The sequence below is a fragment of the Meriones unguiculatus genome, chromosome 6, assembly GCF_030254825.1.
Source record: "Meriones unguiculatus strain TT.TT164.6M chromosome 6, Bangor_MerUng_6.1, whole genome shotgun sequence".
NCBI lineage: Eukaryota > Metazoa > Chordata > Mammalia > Rodentia > Muridae > Meriones > Meriones unguiculatus.
In genome coordinates, this window is record NC_083354.1 from 108,095,137 (window position 1) to 108,115,876 (window position 20,740).

Sequence of the window (20,740 nt, forward strand, 5' to 3'; positions counted from 1 at the left end):
AAAATATGGTTTAGATGATGTTCTTTCCTGCTCAGAATGGCTGTCTGTTTCTCTTAGGCTGGAAATGAGATCCTTAAAATGATTTTTAAGGAAGGCCTACAGAATCTGGTTACCTCTTAACCCTGGACTTTCCTCTCTCATCCCCACAGCTCTACACAGATGGGCCTCCTTAGTTACTTGAGCATGTCTCTGGGCCTCTGTACTCAGTATTCTGGGTACCTCAAGTGCACTGTCCCAGATTCCTGCCTGGTTTGGTTCCTCACTTATTTAAGATCTTTACAAAGTTGTCATTTTCTGTGAAACCTTCTTGACATTTTCTTGACCACCTTTTCTAGACAGCTGCACAATACTTCTAATTCCTTCCCTCTCTTTTTTTTTTAACAGATATTTCTAATACACTACATATTCTACATTATTGGTTTTTTTCTTTTTTAAAATATTATTTATTCACTTTACATCCTGATTTCAGCCTCCCTCTTCTTCTCCCAGTCTCCCCCTCCCAAACACATTGATATCCGCACTCACCCCTCTCCTTCTCCTCAGATAAGGAGAAGGTCTCCCGTAGGTACCAACCCTCCCTGGCACATCAAGTTCAGTAGGACTAGGTGCATCCTCTCCTACTGAGCCCAGACAGGCCCCAGTTAGGGGAACAGTATCCAAAGGCAGGCATCAGAGTCAGAGAGGTCCCCCACAACTGTGTGACCTGAGTGGGCCTTGAACTTGTTGAGTCAGTCCATCATCGAGGTCCTGGTGGGAGACAAAAGCCTACAGAGCCTTTGTTTTCAAAGCCAGGCTTTTGTCTCAAGTCAAGATGTTGAGGAAAAAGTTGGTCATCTTGAAAATTAGCCACCTTTATTACCTAGCCATTGCCCCCTCCCTAGCTGCCAGTCTAACTCCCAGTCTCTAACTTCCCACGCAAGAAGTTACTTAAATACTGCTCAGTACATCAGAGAAATGTGCATCAAAATGCAGTGAGAAACAAGGATACAAGGAGGAGAACAGGGAGCACTCATCCCGTTATTGAGAATGTAGGTTAGTACATTCATCATGGAAAATAGCCTAGAGATTTCTCAAAAGCAGCAATGTGAAAACCAGCAAAGCATGCCAAACCTGTAAACAGAACTACTAGTATGATCTAGCAATCTCCCCTGTGGAACTGATTTTGAAGAGATGTCTACAGTCACATGCTCATGGCAATATTGATGGTAGCCAAGATTTGGAATCAACCTAGGTATCATCAATGGAAGAATAGCTAAAGAAAGTATGAATAACAATGGAATATTACTCAGCCATAGAAAGAATGAAATTGTTTCACATGCAGCAACAGGGATGGAGCTGAAAGACAGTGTGTTAAGTGAAATGAATCAGGCACAGAAAGAAAAGCACTGCACATTCTTACATATATTTGGAAGTTACCAGATTCTGAAAAGGGTGTTGGGGATGAGAAAAGGGGGAGAATATATCTAATGGGGCTCAGCTGGGTTGAAGGAATGATGTATATATTTTATGTAGTATAGCAGAATAAGTGTGTAACAAAAGTCAAGTCAGTGTTTCAAACGGAGCATTTTGAATGTTCCTAGCACAAAGAAATGGAACATCTCTGAGGTAATCTACATGTCAGTTATCCTAATCTGGTCACTGTGCCTTGTGTACATGATAAAATGTCACTGTCTTCTGTAATATGCACAGCAGCTGTGGACAGCTTAAAGTCTGAAGATAATTGGCATAGAGTCTTTAGTTTTTGTTAATGTCAATGTGATGTCCTTATTATTTTATCTCATACTGAGATGTCTGTCTGCCCTTAGCTCTAGTAGAGCCATTTTTTACTACAAGCCCAGTGCTGTGCATGCAACCACCTAAATGGGTTTACCTAGCTCCAGCTTCGCCAGTGGCTCCCTGTTGTCAGTAGCAAACTGTTCAGTTCTCATCTATCAAAACTGACTAAAACTTCATTAGAAAAACTTCTATGATATAGTTAGATAATCTGTACTGTATTACTTTTTGTTTAATGTTATATTTTTTCATGGAAGTCAGTGTACACTATTATGTATAGATATATTGACTCAAATTTTACCTTAAAATATATTCATGAGGTTAAAATTTATTGGAGTTGGTAAGAGACTATGCAGTCCACCACACAGTTGCTAACATTTTAAGTGAAATACTCTTACGGTTATAGGTGGTTGTAGACTAATTCTGAGTTACCACTGATGCTTGTGTTTTCTTTTTATAGGTATCATTGCCCAATGCCCAAGATTTTTTATGTCCAGTTGACTGTAGGAAATAATGAATTCTTTGGCGAAGGGAAGACGCGACAAGCTGCCAGACACAATGCTGCGATGAAAGCCCTCCAAGCACTGCAGAATGAGCCGATTCCAGAAAAGTCTCCTCAGGTGTGGTACCGCTGAGTGTGACAGGCTTTCCTGGGCTACTCCAGGGAGGTTACTGAGCAGACAAATAAACTAGTTGTGTAATTAAAAAAATGATCTGTTCAGCTAGGGGAGGATCCTGACAGTCTGCGCTCAGGTCCCTTTTACTATACTAGACTCATACATTCCTGCTGGGAAGACCTCGGTTCACCTGTGGGAGTCACTTGGCAAGCAACATGGAATGTAGGAACGTGTCTATAAAGATGCTTCCATTTACTGCACCTGGTATTGGGTATAGATTACACTGAGTTAATCTGAGATCAAGGGATATAGTCAGACACCACAACAGAGTCCAGCAGTGCAGCAAGTTGAATCTAGAGCCTTGTGCTTTGAAGACACTCTGCCAGCCTGAGGTCAAGGAATGTAAGGAGGAGGCTGATGGTTTGAGAATTCGGAGTCCTATTTTAGTTTGCAAATGAAAATCTAAAGGTTATTGGGTAATTTTACTCATTCTTATGATTTCATCTGCTTTCTCCATAGAACTTCAGTGATATCTCTAGTTCAGGTGTTTCTTGTAGGATAGCCAGTTATTCACACCTTACAGTTCAGCCTTCTAAATTATCCTTTCTCCAAACATGGGAGTCTTTCATCCTTTGAAGTTTATTATAATGGTGGACGTATGTGTTTTTCTGCTGATGCATTTTTCATTGCTACTATTAAATTATAAGCTTCTTGGTAGCAAGAATTGCCCCTTTCTTTTCCTATCTCAAACATGCTTTGTTCAGCACAGATGAGATCCTCCAGAAGTATGTATTAAAGAAGCGAGTAAGCAAATGATGCTAGTCCAAACACACTTCCAGTTTATTGGCTTTCTGTCTGTTATGTAAGCCCATGGGTCATATTAGAGCACCAGTTGGGGAGTGAGGCAGGTGCACAACTCTATAGTAAAAGAATTGGGTCTGAAGAATGTGTGCTTGAGTAGAATGTTTTCAAACTCAGCGTTAGCGGCTTCTACTTCAGGTAAAACAAAACAAAATCCAAAATCCTGACAGCACAGCCCTTGACTCTAATACTTCCATGAGGCTCCACCGTGAATGTCCATGTCTGCTGTTCAGACTTTTTAGCTAGACCCACTTGCTAGCAGAAGAATGTGAAAGCTGTTGTGATGTCTAGCCTCAACACTGCCCTGTTTTCTGTGACAGAATGGTGAATCAGGAAAAGAAATGGATGATGACAAAGATGCAAATAAATCTGAAATAAGCTTAGTTTTTGAAATTGCTCTGAAGAGAAATATGCCTGTCAGTTTTGAGGTAAGTGTTCATGTGCTTGTCTTTGATTATTTGAACAAGTTCTATGGTTGGTGTACTAGATTCTTGCAGGAGTGCCTATGTTTCCTGTGTAGAGATCCATTATCATGAAATGATTTATGCCTCGGAGAGATAGAAATTACTGTAATGTTGTGAGCATTGTGGAGCTCCTTGTCTTTTCTGTATTAGGGCTGCTTTGTACATGACATTTCAGTTTTGTCTGAAGGTTTCTGTTAACATAGGATTTGGTGTTCTATCTATCTATTTATTGTTAATTTGTTCCTATTTAATTCAAGTTATGAGTCAACCTAGTATTTAGTGATGCTATGCTAATATTCAATTCATTTTAATTGTATGGAGGTCAAAACATGTTTGGCCTGTTTTGGGGTAGATGCTGGAAATCATACCAGGGACTTTGCTACATGCTAATAAGTATATACTCCAGGACTGAGCCACTCCTGCTGCACAGGTTATGTTTTAACGTCAACTTCAAATCACTAAAGGGGAATGAAATAGCTTTTGACAACTGAGTATGCATGAAGCAAATATTTATAGAAGTGTATGAAGTTTTTAAAAAGAGAAAACCTTAAAAATAATTATATATATATATATATATATATATATATATATATATATATATATACACACACAGAGCACAGCTCTGGCAGGTCAGATGACCTGGCTTCTTTCCCTTAGCAGGTTGAAAGGAGCCAGACGAGGAAGGCAGGGAGCGAGATTCCTACAGAACTCACTGGGGAAACTTGTGAAGCCTGTCACACACTCGAAACTCATAGATGTGGGGTCTTTAGAGACTAAATGAATAGAAAGGGAATTTTAGAAGTCAGAGAGGGACTTTGCATACCTATATGTTATGTTAGAGAATTTCACGTTCACACTGTTGATCTGATGTGAGCTACAAGGTTAAACATCTAGTGTTTCCTGTTGAGTCAATAAATCACTTTTTGTATGTGTGCATGAATGCACACGTGTTCTCAGCCTAGAGGTTGGCGTAGGGTAGATCAGTGTATTCCTTTTCAAGTGCTGTGGGGGCAGGGGTGCCAAAACTTAGAAATGAGCCAGGAGCCTTTTTCTACCTTGTTTTTTTGAGAAAAGGCCTCTCACTGAACCCAGAGCTAGGCTAGGCTGGCTGGCCAGTCTCCATCTCACCCAGGGTGGGGTTTACAGATGTGAGCCTCAGTGCCTGACTTTTACATGGATGCTGGAAATCTGAGCTCAGGTCCACATGCCTGCAGAACAGGCACCCTACTAACTAGGCCATCTCCTTAGCCAGTAAATTACCTTTTCAATTGATAAGCATATGCATCAGAGTGATGAAAATGAACAGTTGATAAATTTAAGTTACATGGAAAGTATACTTAAACTAATTCCTTATTCCATTATTGTTGAGTTATTGGGATACTGTGCACTTTTTAAAATTATTTTTCCTAATTGGAGTTTAATGTTAGAAGATAAAATTCCAATATAGTATTAAGTGGTAAACCAAATACTGTATATTCCTTAGGTCAGAATTTTAAAGGAAACTAGTAGTTTGAGTATTTAGAACTTGGCATCCCTCTTTCCTCTACAAGCTGACATAGTTTAAATGTAAGAAGAGATTGAATGGTTTGGGAATATTTCTGGTTTAAAGTTCCATAATTCTTTATACTGAAAACCTACACATCTTTATGGTCTATCAGTGTACCATAAAAGATCACACACATCACCAAAATTTCTAAGAGTTTGAATCCCCTTGTGAAAACAGCTATTCAGGTCTTTAATGGGAGGTTAATTTTCATCCTTTTTCTGTTTTTGAAAATCTGCCATGGGAAGATGCTTCATAACTCAATGATGTTTGAAATATTTAAATGTATGTAAACATAGACTAAAAATACTACATATTTTCTGCTCTGTTATGATCGTATAGAATCTTAATCATACACATTGTCCTATAAGATTGATCATCGTATGATAAGACTTCATCTTTGAAATGATAAATTATCTTTGAATTCCGGTGTCATTGCCCTTATAAAGGACATCAGGTATATGTCACAAGGTTATTTTCACTCCACATGACTTATCTAGCATGGGATCATAGCTAATATGGCATGTTCTGTGCTCTTAGCTTTGTGTTCTGTAAGACATGGGGAACTCTGACTGTAAATTACGTGTTTGTCAAGATTCCTTTCACCTTTGGTTAATTTAGAATTAGAAATGTTTACATGAACATTGCTGATCTCATACCTTCAGAATAGCTATCTTAAAGAGATACTGGAATTTTGGCATGGTACTCCAGATTAGTTGGAGAGACTATTAAAAAGGATTCATGCTGTTAAACACAAATGCTGCTGTGTTGATTGATATTTTGCTTGCATTTAATAGGTTATTAAAGAAAGCGGACCACCACACATGAAGAGTTTTGTGACCCGGGTATCAGTGGGAGAATTTTCTGCAGAAGGAGAGGGAAATAGCAAAAAACTCTCCAAGAAGCGAGCAGCAACCACTGTCTTACAGGAGCTGAAAAAGCTCCCACCTCTTCCTGTGGTAGAGAAGCCAAAACTATTTTTTAAAAAGCGCCCTAAAACCATAGTAAAGGTAAGCATATACTTGTGAATATCCACTTATTTTACTTAATTAATGTAGTGACAGGCCACAGCATGATATTTTTGGTCAGTATAGACCACATACGTGGTTGTTGCCCTATAAGATCATAAGAGAGCAGAAAAATTATATAACATTTTAATACACTTGTCCACATATATTTATATAGTTTAACTATTGCAAACTCTACTCAGAGTTTTCTCAGGTTCCTAGTAAGTGATGTGCCATAAAGCTTTGCAGCTTAGGAACAGTTGTGCACCACATAGCTTAAGTGAGTAGCAGACTCTGTCATCTAGGTTTGTTTGAGCCCTGGGATGTTTCCACAGAAACAAAAATTATGTAACGGCATTTTCTCAGAGTGTCTCCATTATTAAGCAACATGTGATTGTGATATACTGGCTACAGGCTGCTGTACAGGTTTCTTAAGGTAGATCTCTGAACAAGTGGGAAAAATAACCTCAATCTTTCTTTTCTCTCCTTTCCGTCCCCCTTTTTATCTCTGACTCCCATTCCCCCCACTGCCTTTCATCCCTGCTTGCTATTTTAAATCAAGATGTAGATCATGTGATGATAACTTAATGACAATTTTATTCCTTTATATATTTGTGCTTCTTAGCATTCATTTGTGTCTCCTTTAGTATAATTCTCATCATGAGCGTGTAAAGTAGCTGATGTTATCCCTCACTTTATTTTATTTCGTGTGTGCACACGTGTGTATGTGTTTGCGTGTGTATGCATATGTGTGTCTGTGTTCAGGCCTGAGGTTAACATTAGGTATCTTTCTTGATTGTTTTCCATCTATTTGAATCCAGAGTTCACCAATTCAGCTAGTCATACCGCTCTGGGAATACCCAGTCTCTGTGCATCACATACTAGAATTGTTGGCAAGCCACCATGCCACTAGGTATTTTTGTGGGTGCCAGGGACCTGAACTGTGGGCCTCATACATGGGCAACAAGCATTTTACCCTCTGAGCTATCTCCCGGTCCCTCTTCCTTATTTTCGAAATCAGGCTCTACAGAGCATCCTCAGGTAAATTTGCTCATTTTTCCTTGGCCTGATCGGCTCTGGTCCAGTGTTTCACAGTAGCAGCGGCAATGCTGCACCAGAACTTCTTAGGGAACCGTGGACTTTGACAGGACACTGGGTGATAGTCCCACTGTAATACTAGCGGATGTCGACAGCATCGAGTGCAGATTGGAAAGCACCCTGTGTGCCTGACTTTGTCCCATGCTGTGTGTGCTCTGTCAGGCGTAATCTTCAGGACAGACCTCTGAGATCAATGTATTTTTACTTATCTTGTTTCCATTCATTTTCTCAATCTTGCCAAGAAAGAATGCAGAACATACAGCTTTTCAAGGTGTTGTAACCATTTCTTTTATTGTGTCACATTTTATTTATGTTAAAAAGGTTTTTTTAAAAAGGCCAAGTTGGGAGTGGATGACTTAGAATTTCATACAGTGTGAGATGCTCAGCGTAGACAACACGAATAGAACTGGAGTTTTGTAAACCAGAGAATACCTCAAATTGCTAGCATTTTAGTTCCTGACTCAGCTCATTTGTCACACACAGGCACATGGCTCCTATGAATCGAGGACTGCACAAAAGAGCTAATAATCACTGATGAGTTTCTGTTGTTTAAATTGTGCAGCGGTAAACTTTTGTATATTTTTACAGATTTTTCTCCGTTGCACCTCTGCTTCACTTGAAAATACACACATGTATACAGAAAGGAATAACTACTTGTTCTTTTTAATGAAAACTGACTTTGTTTTACTTAGAATAAAATGTAAATTGTTCATTCCCTGAAATAGCATTCCATGTTGTATGTAACGTAGACATAGATGGTAGGAATAAAAGGACATGGCTCCTCTGATCATGTGCTTCATTCAGTGCTTCTAAAGAAGAGTGGTTCTCATGTGCTGTAAGCACCTGGCTAGAGAGCTGATATGGGTGTAGTCAGTTTTGTGTGTTTTCCAAGCCTAAGCAAGGTGCATAGTGTTTCTAGCCAAGTGTGGATAATACTTGTACATGCTTTATCAGATTAAGTCTTTACTGAAGCATGCACAGAATGTATGAGTAACTACAAAATATTTTAAAATTGTCCATGTGTTAATTATTCAAAATTAAGATGTTGTATTACCTTGTACTGTCTAGGACATGAATGTACCCATGATCCATCAAAAATCCTCTAATAAATAATGTCACTAGCTTTTCTGTGGTAGAAGAGCAGTGCTTTATGTCAAAATGGTCACATAAGATTGATTACAATAACTACTAATAATCTTAAACTTAATCTTAATAGACAGAATATTAAGTTGTTAACTAGATAAAGATATGTACAGCTCTAAAATAGTATATAAATCTAATTCCTATGTTAGCTATAGCCACTGAAAAACAGTTGTTAAAATATTATCTTCTAGACCTAGGGATAGGGGAAGCTTTAAGTATTTAAGTATGTTATTCTGGAATGTTCTATCCTTCATTCACATCTCTATTTAAACTTGACTTCTTCAGAAAAGCCTTCTTCGAGCCTCTCCTACTCCTGAGCTGGGTAACTACCCCTGCATTTTTTCTTGCATATGTCACACTTGGAATTACTTTTGCTATGTCTATCTTATGTAAAATAAAACTTGGAGATTTTCTGAAATGTAGGCTATTTTGAGAAAAAAACGTTCATATAATGAGCTGGACTCTAGATGGTTTTAAATATAATTATATTGTAGGTCAATAAGTAGAGTTGTTTAGAATATATATTATCTTGAGTTTTTATTATTTTCCTCATGTGTTTATACATCTTACTCATCTGGGCATGTATGATTCCTTATGCTCAATGGAAGTAAAGATGATGTCGGTGATGAGCTGCCTTCATTTTACTTAAAATAATAAAACCCATCACTTTGTCTCATTACCCCTAGCGTTTCTGTGTTGAGTTGTTCTGTTTGTCATACAGGAAAGGCCACTTGTATTCAAGGAACACACGTTTCCACCCCACAGTTGGGTTTCAGATCCAGTTATTTCTGCCTGTAGTACTCACTGGAAAGTGGTTACCTGTGAGCTCCTGTTGAAGATGACTTATGGAGTAGGCCTCTTAAGAGATGGCTTTGGGCTGTATCTCTTCTTTAATATAGTAGTCTTCTATAAAGTGAGATTTCAAAGGAGGCTCTCTCCGGTGTTGTAGGTAAACTTGTCTGGACACAGCTCTTTATAAGACCGTCCTTACTGGCTTTTAGGATAATCTGAGACTTGACATCAAGAAAAACTTAACTGGCAAGGCCATTGTTGTTAATTTCAATCAAGGAATGAAATCAAGCCACTAATAGTGTTCTCAGATTTCTAGTTCTTTGGAACATAGAGACGTTCTTAAAAGAGATTCAACAGAAATAACGATTACAGACAGCTCCATTGACAATACAGATTTATTTGAGCATCTTCACGTGTATAGTGGCAACTTCTAAGTGCTGGGTTTATCCATAGCTTCTTATTGATCTTTTTATCAGAATCCCACTCAGGCTTTTTAGGTATAGTCTGCACTTGGCATTTTCATCATCTCTTTTTCATAGTGACCTTTTTTTCAAAATTTTTCTTTTATTTTGAGTTTATAATATACCATTTCTGTCTTTCCTTTTGTCCCTCTATACCCTCCCTTTTTTCTTGCTCTCTTTCAAGGTCACGGTCTCTTTTTTTCATTAATTGTTGTCACGTGCATGCATGTGTCCATGTATACATGTATGTGTACATATATATTCCTTAGTATAACTCACTCAGTCTATATAATATTACCTTCATGTATATGGTTTCAGGACTGGCCACTTGGTATTGGATATCCAGTCAGTGTGCTCTTCTCTGGGTAGGACTGTGTCCCCCACTCTCAGCATTCCCTAGTTGCCGGTAGTTCTTTGTGTAGGCTTGAGGCCTTGTGGTCTTTCTCCCACCCACTTTGGCCTGTCTATTGTTGTCCTTGTTCAGCTCATGTTTAGGCGGGGCTGGGCTCCACAACTCTGCATTTTGTTTGGTTGTGGTTTTCTGTAATGGTCTACATCTGTTGCAAAGAGATGTTTCCTGGATGAAGGGTGAGAACCACCCTTTATTTATCTGTGAGTATAAGGACAAATATTTAGAATGCAGTCAGAGATTATGCTGATTTATTAAAGCTATGGTTATAGTTTGTCCTGCAAGATCCATGATCCCCTAACCGTGGGTAGCTGGTTGGCTGTCCAGTAACAGGCATGATTTCCCTCTTGTTGAGCAGGCGTTGAGTCCAGCTACAGAGCTGTTGGTTACCTCCAAGCTACCAACGTACCCTTCGGGTTACCGTGCTGTTCTGGTATTTGATGTCTCTCATAGGTTTTAAAGCTGGGTAGGACTGCTTGTTGACACCCTCCTTTGGAAGTCTGCGTGGTTGGTCCCTCTGGTACCATGGGAACTAGTCCTTAGGGAGGAGGCATTCAGCTCAGTTCCAGTTCAGGGGCCCCTAACCCCTGTGTCTGCAAAGCAAGGTGGGGTCTTCAGCAAGAGACTTCCTGTCCACCTCTGGTTGGCAGCCAAGGGCAAGAGCAAGAGTCTGTAACATTTTGGGAGTCTCTTCGAGAACCCTAACTAACAAGTCAAAAAAGGACCCCTCGTGGCTGATAGTGCGGGTTTTGTTAGGAAGGAACATCGTCAGCCCACATGTGAAAATTTCATTTCATATGTATATTTATACAGATTTAATGGTATGATTCCTTATGACTTTTTAAGAATTCTGTTATTTTACCCTTCCCTCTTTCTTTTGTATTTAACTCCCTCCACACTTACCATTTCTCCAATCTGGTCACTTGTCCTTTGCAAGTGACCCTTCATAATTAATTTGCACTGTAGTTTTCTTCATGGTAGTACTTTAGCAAGGCCTAACCATCTCCATTGCTCTCTCATGTCCAGCCTAACCTTATTGCAGCTGTGAGGTTTACAGTCTTTTTGAAAAACGTATTTTGTATTTGTGTGTGTACACCATGGCATATATGTGGAGGTCAGAGGAGAACTTGAAGGATTTGGTGTCATTCCCCACCCCCCCCGCCCCCGCCTCTGGCCCATGTGTTTTGGTGATTCAACTCAGGGCATCTGGCTTGTTTAGTAAGTGCAGTACCACTGAGCCATCTCACTAGCTCCAAGGTTTGCGGTCTTTTACTTTTTTCCCAGTTTGTCCTTTACACCTAGTGGTTCAGTTTAGTCTTCAGAGAAAAGACAAATGGTTCCCAAGTGTGCGTCTGTATTCTGCCTCATGTGTTCCACATTACTGCTTAATAATTCACAGGCACCTCCAATTCAGGATCCAAAGTTTGTCATGTTCTACGGTAAATCTTTCCTAGCGCTCTTCATCTAGTGCCTGGCAGGACCAGCTATCTAATGCTGAGATTCCTTTTTATCATGAAAGTCATCAAATCCTCTTGATATCTCACCTAAATATTTCTCTAGTTATCTCCATTCCTTCTGCTGTGCTTCTTGCTGGTTCAGTGAAATGTGCTTTATAGTTTGGCCTGTTTTCAGTTCAGGAGTTCAAGGCCAGCCTGGGCAACATAGTGAGCTACCCGCTTAAGCCCTCCTCCTGTCTCAAACAAGCTTCTGTTATTCCCCTTCTGTCTTAGTTGGGGTTTCTATTGCTGTGATGAAACACTATGATCAAAAGTAGCTTGGGGAAGAAAGGGTTTATTTGGCTCACACTTCCACATCACAGTTCATCATCAAACGAAGTCAGGACAGGAACTCAAGCAGGTCAGGAGCCTGGCGTCAGGAGTTGATACAGAGCCATGGAGGGGTGCTGCTTACTGGCTTGCTCATCATGGCTTGCTCAGCCTGCTTTCTTACAGAACCTAGGACCACCAGCCCATTGGATGGCATCACCACAATGGGCTGGGCCTCCCACATCAATCACTAATGAAGAAAATGCCCTACAGGCTTGCCTACAGCCAGATTTTATGGAGGCATTTTCTTTATTGAGGTTCCCTCCTCTCAGATGACTTTGACTTGTGTCAGTTGACATAAAACTACCCAGCACACCTTCTTACCTGTTGGGGCTGTTGGACTTCTCAAATTTCCCAAGCTGGTGGGTGTATAATCATACATCAGCATGGTTTTACTATGCATTTGCCAAGTTCTTTTTTTTTTTTAACAGTAAGTTAGACTTTATTAAAAAGTTCTCCAAAAATGACACTATCAAGAGAATGAGGAGACAAGCCCCAGATTTAAGAGAAAATACTTGCATGCCAAGTTCTAATGAAGCTGATTCGTCTTTTTTTCACTTTCTTGTGGTACATCTATCCATCACTTTTTATCTATCTTCTTTTTCTTAGTATTTTTTAGGAGTTTCTAAAAGTATGTTTTGGAGACTGGATCCATCTTTTTAAAATATGTTGCAAGTATCTGCTCACAGTTCATGTCTTACCCGGCCTGTTCTTTTTTTCTGTTGTTGTTTGTGAACAGAGGTTGTGGAGCAACCCTCCCACACTGAAGGGATCACCCAGTTCTTAAAGCATAAGCTATCCACGTTATCTCTACTGTCTCTGAACCCCAATCCAATGAAGCCTAAATATCTGGTCCATTTTACAAATTTCTCTTATCAATCTTTCTAATGACTCTGATTTATCTTTTTTGGTGGGCTGGGGATGCAGCAGAGAACCACTGCTTTTTTCCAGCATCTAATAAGTTTTGCAATCAAGATTCTGAGATTGTTCTTATTTTTTAGGCTGGACCCGAGTATGGTCAAGGAATGAACCCTATCAGCCGCCTGGCTCAGATCCAACAGGCCAGAAAGGAAAAGGAGCCTGATTATGTTTTACTTTCAGAACGAGGAATGCCTCGGCGTCGAGAGTTTGTGATGCAGGTATTCTTAACCTTCATAGTAAGTTTTCTGAAATCAGTGAAAAGACCGAGGAATTCCCAGGGTAATAAAGTGATGGAGTGAAAACGGGCAGGAACTTGGAAAGTAGTGTAACTGTTTACACTGTAAAGTATTCATTCCTTTTAGACTCACCTATCTACTCGCTGGAAACATGCTGGTGTCAAGGACGAGTTAGATAGACAACATAAGATTTGAAAGGGCCTGTGAGTTCACATGGGTTATTTACCCCAGAGTTTATCATTTAATGTCTGTCTCTTAACTTTTCATGTTGCATTTTACAGCCAGGGTAATTAACTATTATGATCAGAGACAAAGGGAATTAGACACAAAATAAGAAGGATGGATATAGGGATGGAAATGGGCCAAGGGCATAAGGTTATGGGCTCTCTGGAAAATCAGAGTGTCTGGCATGGCCAACTGACCCTGGTGGGGACTGAGGGAATGACCTCATTCTGTTCTGCAGCCAAGAAACTTGAAGACTGGTTGCTCTGTATGAGCTAGGAGTGAGATGAAGTACCCACCTTGGCTTGTTCTTTGCAGCCTGGCTGGACCCATCTATGTTTGTCAGTTCAATAATTAGTCTTGGGGCAACCTTGGTTCTAATTTTTTATTAAGGAACATATCCAGGGCTGGTGAAATAACTTAAGTGATTAAGAGAGTATACTTTTCTTGCAGAGGACTTAAGTTTAGTTCTTAATACTTCACCAAGTAGTTCATAACATTGCAACAGGCTGTTCATATTTGCCTGTAACTCCAACTCTGGAGGGAGGGGGTCAGATACCACTTGTCTCTTTGGGTACCTACACTTGTAGACACATACATATACAGAGACACAAAATATAGACTGAGGAATGGATACAGAAATTGTGGTACATCTACATAATGGAATACTACTCAGCAATAAAAAACAAGGAAATTTGCAGGTAAATGGTGAGAACTGGAAAAGATCATCCCGAGTGAGGTATCCCAGAAGCAGAAAGACACACAGGGTATATACTTACTCATAAGTGGATATTAGACATATAATATAGGATAAACCTGCTAAAATCTGTACACCTAAAGAAACTAATCAAGAAGGAGGACTCTGGCTAAAATGCTCAATCCCCATACAGAAAGGCAAAGAGGATGGACATCAGAAGTATGAGTAAACAGGGAACAGGACAGGAGCCTGCCACAGAGGGCCACTAAAAGGCTCTACCTTGCAGGGTATCAAAGTTGATGCTGAGACTTATGGGCAACCTTTGTGCAGAGTGCAGGGAATCTTATGAAAGAAGTGGGAAACAGTAAGACCTGGAGAGGACAGGAGCTCTATAAGGAGAGCAACAGAACCAAAAAATCTGGGCACAGGGTTTTTTTCTGAGACTGATACTCCAACCAAGGACCATTCATAGATGTAACCTAGAACCCCTGCACAGATGTAGCCCATGGCAGTTCAGTGTCCAAGTGGGTTCCATAGTAATGGGAACAGGGACTGTCTCTGACATGAACTGATTGGCCTGCTCTTTGATCACCTTCTCCTGAAGGGGGAGCAGCCTTACCAGGCCACAGAGGAAGACAATGCAGCCACTCCTGATGAGACCTGAAAGACTAGCACCAGAAGGAAGGAGAGGAAGACCTCCCCTATCAGTGGACATGGGGAGGGGCATGCGTGGAGAAGGGAGAGGGAGGGAACTACAGGGGGATACAAAGTGAATAAAGTATAATTAATAAAAATTAAAATTTAAAAATATTTAAAAAAAGACAGTACAGCCTAAAACTTGGGAGATGTAAATGCAAAAGATACTTCTGATAATGGACTATTATTCAAAAATATAACAAATATTGGAAAAAATATATGAAGCAGATTTCATCAATTTCAGTGAAAGACTGAATTTTCAGTGAAAGACAATGAATTTTTCGATGCTATTTCAGACCGTTTTTTAATTTCTTAGTTATTGTTGAGGGTTCAGCTCATGTAAATGGTTTGTTACAAACAAAAAATCTGACTATACGACCATCCACAGCATAGTAGAGAGCTGCTTTGCTCAGACATTAATATTTTCATGTAAAGATCTTATTTGTAATGTTTTCCTGTCTGTGAGCGCTGTAGAAGGATGACCCGTGTATGTATTTGACTTTTATACTCCAGTGATTCTTTGAATGGACTTTGTGTTTGTTAGCAAGGAATGAGGATCATTCAGTGGTGTCGCCTTTCAGCACTAGGTTACAACTCAAAAGACAATGGAATTAACACTTGGAAAAGACAAGTTGTATGAGGTGTAGAGGGAAAATGAATCTGGGAAACACCTGTAGGAAGGAAAGAAGTCTTTAGAAAGGATTAGAATAGGTCAAGGAAATCTAGCAGACACAGATGAACAGTTGGTGCCAGGATAGGAACAACGTTGCAGCCAAGTCCAAGGGCAGGAGCCTGGGTCTCCAGGGCATCGTGCCTGAGGAGGTAATGAGATGTGAGGATATAGTGGTAAGAAACTGGAAGGTGATCCGGCGAGGTGTGTGTGTGGCATGTGAAAGCAGATGAAAGTTTTTCAGCAGCTCTTTCTCAGTGATCTTTGGCTTCTGTTTACTTTGGTGAGCCTTTTGACCCCCTTAAAGAAGTGGAGGAGGCTTTTGACGCAGCTGGTCTAATCTTTTCACCAACAATCGTTCCAGGACAGTATAAGGGCTGGTGAATCTGGGAAACAAGCCAACCCCTGCAAAAATAGCAGGTATTGGAAAGGCTTAGCTGAGGATGGGAGCGCATTTTCCTTAGGCTTGTTTTGAGGTCAGGGTCAGGCCAACACCGATAGGGCAGGGACCGTGGGTTCATGCTTCTGCAAGAGCCTGCCATGAGTGTCTGTGCAGTCAGTGCTCCTCAGCATGGTCCAGGGAAGGCCAGATCAGGTGGACTTTCTCCCTTGGAAGAAGAGCAGTGACATGTTTGAGAACATTTTATAGATCTGTGATAGTTTTACAGCAGTTCTGCAATGCATGTGCTTGTAGTTTCATATACTACAACAGCTGTTATTTAGGCTATCTACTAAAACATGGGAGTACATTCCTTCACTATATCATTGCGGATTTATGTTTAAATTTTTATTTTGTTGCCTCTGTGTTGTAGATCCTGTTTCTTAAAAGTGATTGATTTACTAAAGATTAAAAGTAGTAATGGAAATAGTAGCTCAAATAAAAGTGAAAATACTAAATAGTTAGATATATTCAACTGTAGATTCCAGACAGGAATCTGTGTCCTAGAACAGGAACAACAAACGCCATTAGGGTTCTGCCTTATTCAGTAAGTCAGGGTCTTCCAGTCAAACCCCGAATTTGCCACGATGGCTATTTGCTACCCAGCTTGCTCTGGAAACACCTTCTTGTCCTTCTGCTTTCACGGCCCGAGTTCTCAGAGAGTCACCACACCCTGCATACACACCCTGTGTAGGTTCTTTGGGATCCAGAAGCAAATCCTCACCTGTGTAGCTGTGCTTAGCTAACACGGAGCCCCAACCTTTCTTCATTGTTATCTTTTTAAAGCAAAAGTAGTTCAATACATGCAATTTTACCTGTCCTTTTATTATGGTAGCTATATGAAAGTTCAGATAAGTAAAGAAATACTGTGCCTTACTCTTCTTCCTCAGAATCATGCCTGTTCTTAGCACTTTGCCCTACTCATAAACTTTTCTAGTCAGCTTGTCAAATAGTGTAAAATACACATGAGATTTTGATAGGAATTTGGTGAATTTATAGATCAGTTGACACAAATCTTTATATCAGTATTACCTGTAACCTATAGACATGCCACATTGTTCTGTTTATTAGTATTTCCTTTTTTTTGTATTTTGTATATATAATGTGTTTTGCTTGCATGTATGTTCACTATGTACATGCTTGCAGAGGCCAAAAGAGGGCACCACATCCCTGGGAACTATAGTTACAGCTGTGAGCTGTCACCGTGGTGTTGGAGAATTAATCTGAGTCCTCTGCAAGAACAGCAATATTTTAATGTCATATTTTGTAGATTTCTTCTTCTTGTTCTACTTTTTACCTTAATTTTTATAATTTTATTTCTCTTAGAACATACCTCTCTAAAACAACTCAGAAAATGCGTGTATATAAGATGGCTCACATATATTTAAATGATTGCATGTATAAGTATTGTGTGTACTGATTATGTTTAAATTCCTTACAAAAGGTTATGGGAAGTTTACTGTCCACTAAGTAGTTACGATTGGTTAAGCACTATAGTTGACACAGGTTTTCCTTAATTTCCCAAGCGACACCAAGACACAGTTGTTATTCCTACTGTATTGATGAGGAGTTTGAAGCTCAGGGAGTTGTTAAGTCATGTGCAGCATCTTCTGCAGAGGGGAGCCAGAGAGTCGGGTTTCCTAAGTCCTAGACTCACTTGGAAGCCTTTCTCTTCACCAAAGTATTATGCTCAGCCTTATATATTAATTCTCTTTAGGAACTACTTAATATAATATTTTCCATACTGAATATCGATCCTAGGGCCTTGTATATGTTAGGCTAACACTCTACCACTGAGCAGTGTTCCCAGCCTCCATACAAACTCATATAAACTTTGGACATTCTTTTAAACAATACCAACATGACTTTATACTTTTTCAGGTTATTACTGGAAATTAAGAGTACTAAATGGAGTTAAAACAAACCCTGTGCTGATATAAACTTTATTTTTTTATTTGTTTAAATGAATGAGGTTTTAAAAATGAAATACTACAAACATGTATAAGGAGGTAAAAGTCTTAGAAGAGGGCTGCCTGAGGTAACTCCCACAGTCTGAGGACCGTTTCCCCATATTGGTATATTTTCACTTGTATATAAAAAATTTACGTGAGTGAGATTTTATCTTTCTGTTTTATTTCAGACCAACCTTCATTTTTTTTTTTTTTTTTTTTTTTTTGGTGCTTTGCATTGCTTTATAATGTAAGGACTTCCTGTTTGCTAATGAAACTATCAATATTTTCTTTAACCTCACCAGGTCAAGGTAGGCAATGAAGTTGCTACTGGAACAGGACCTAATAAAAAGATAGCCAAAAAAAATGCTGCAGAAGCGATGCTGTTACAGCTTGGCTATAAAGCGTCCACCGGCCTTCAGGATCAGCTGGACAAGGTAAGAGGGAGCATTGATGTCAGTGAGCCTCCTGTCTGAACATGAGGCTGATTAACGTTTTCTGATCTGCTAGCAAAGTTGACTTGGATTTTAATTTCTATGCGACAGTACTCTCTGTTAGATATTGCTGGTTCAAAATACCATCTTCTTAAGGGGAAGTTGAAGTTGTTAGTAAGTAATGATAATTTTAGGATTAGCAAATACTAAAATATTTCCATGATGTTTATACCAACATAGTATTGACTGTTTTGCTAGTCACTTTTGTCTGTATTTGTGCCTTTAAGCACAGGAGCTATTAGTCTTTATTTTTGGAATACAGCTGGAAACACTAGAAATAAAAATTTTTGCCTTAGCCCTTTAGGGCATTAATTATATTACACAGACTCTTTATAAACCAACTTTTCTGTTTATTTTAAATTTAAAGGTGAACTAAGTGAGTGTTTATTTTTTCTCCCAAGACTATGTTCATGTCCTGCATTTCTTCTGCAGCAGTGATATCATTAGCACCAACCTCTGTTGTAAAGAGGCCTGAATTGAGGGCTTGGCAGGTAAAGTGGAGAGAATTGAATTAATTTGATTTTTTTATTACCATTTTGTTATCTACAATTATGTAGAACTTACTTCTATTAATCATTCTGTATACATAAAAATTTGCAATAAAACAGGTATAATGATTACCTTATAAGAGTAATCTGCCTTGGAGCAGGCCTTTCTCACAGGACTCTGTTGTGAGGCAGCCTTAGTTTCTGCAGGGATGCATTCTCTAATGTCTCTAACGAGACTTCATCTCCTGCCGAAGTCTTGCTTTGCTTAAGGCTGCTGTGATTTTTTTCAATTCTTAAAAATTAACGTGTCTATGTGGTAGGTATTTCAGTTCTTTCTTTTCTTTTATATCCAGGGTAGTCAATGCTGTTTCTCTTTTAAAATGTATTTGTAACACAAAATATAAAATGTTTGCATTTTGGTAGATCATAGATTGCGTATATGTTGTTTTAACCTAGCACATTTATGTTGACTTAAAATCGATGTTTAAGCAAGTGTTCTCCAGAGAAACAGAACAAGCAGGATGTGTGCACATGGACTTTTTTTGTGCATGCACTTGTGCATTTGTAAATACACACAGATTTGTGCTAACGAACGGCCTTCGTCATTGAGGAGGCTTGGGTAGTCCGAAGTCTGTGGGAGGCTAGCAGGCTGAAGACTCAGGAAGCGGTTCCACTCCAACCCATACGCAGTCTGCTGAAGAATCCCTTCCGTAGGGAGACCAACCTTTTGTTTTATTGACATTGTTAACTGATTGCATGTGTTCCCTCCACATGCTTTACCGAAAGTCCACCAATTTAAAGAGCCTCTCATCCCCTTTCCTCAGAAACACCCCGGCTGATATTTTACCAAATACCCAGACTCTGGCTCACACAACTTGACATATGAAACTAACCATCACATTCACACCCACTAAATACCAGACAGTTACAACTGAAGATAACAAGTCGACTGAAACCTGGTCTTTACTCTCATTAAATGTTGGGAGTGAGGGTTTCTGATCACATTACAGAGAGGGAGGTTGGTCGGTCACTGTCTTAATGCAAAGTAAAGGGCTTAAAGAATTGTTCATTTAAGACTTAAACTTAATCTAGTTATGTTCATCGAAAGCAATTCAGAAGTATGGAGAATGCATTTGACCTGAGAGGCTGCAAGTAGGGAGGGCAGTCAGGAAGCAGGTGGGGTTGTTCAGAAGTGGAGCATCTAGACAAAGAAACCAGTGTTAGGCATAGGAGAGGAAGGCCCCAGGGACATCTTGTGTGTGTCCTTGGCAAGATCCACGTACAGATAAAACGTAGGTGGTCACAGAGGAAAGAACACAGCACAGCGAGCCGGAGACTGACTTCTGCGACCACTGTGTCCAGTCACGTAGAAGGGAGGGCAGGTGAGGGCCGCAGTGGATCGGTGCAGTCCGCGTTCTGACCCATGGATGATGAGTCTCCTGGGAGAGCCGCAGGTGCCTCTAGCTGTTGAGCCAGTTCTCCAGCCCAGGTCATTTCTGTTCTAAACTGTTCATGCTGGTGCTTCTTTCCCTTCTTATACTTATTCATCACATTATTCGTACAACTTATACTTATTCATCACATGTATAGTCTTTTATCTTGGGTTCTAATTCCTCTCTCTATAAAAAGCGATTAGCGGACCATTGGTGTAACACAGTGGTTAGAATGCTTGCCCAGCTTGTACTTAAGGCCCTAGATTCAAGGGTTCAATACCTGGTACATCAACTAAAATAAGATAAAACAAACTAAGAAAAAAGAAAAAGACAGAAACCCCCTTAAAGTACAGTTACTGTCTGTTTCCTGACTTAGGAAAACTGCCCATTGAGTGTGTGACCTCAGACAGCTCTGGTCTGCATCTCTGGATGCAGTAGTAGTAGCACCGCCTTAGATTTTGTGAGGGCGAATGAGATAATCTGTATTCACACAAAACAGCC

The 20,740-nt window shown here is 39.7% G+C and overlaps 1 protein-coding gene across 11 annotated transcripts in view; it reads left to right on the forward strand.

Annotated features, from left to right (window-relative positions):
- Positions 1-20,740, forward strand: part of Stau2 (staufen double-stranded RNA binding protein 2) — a 240,264-nt gene that overhangs the window by 89,710 nt on the left and 129,814 nt on the right. For all 11 annotated transcript variants that reach the window (XM_060385825.1, XM_060385818.1, XM_060385822.1 and 8 more), the window contains 5 exons: positions 2,234-2,393; positions 3,572-3,679; positions 6,056-6,268; positions 12,996-13,133; positions 18,130-18,261. In XM_060385825.1, coding sequence (XP_060241808.1) covers positions 2,234-2,393; positions 3,572-3,679; positions 6,056-6,268; positions 12,996-13,133; positions 18,130-18,261 — 751 coding nt within the window. The remainder of the gene's footprint in view (positions 1-2,233; positions 2,394-3,571; positions 3,680-6,055; positions 6,269-12,995; positions 13,134-18,129; positions 18,262-20,740) is intronic.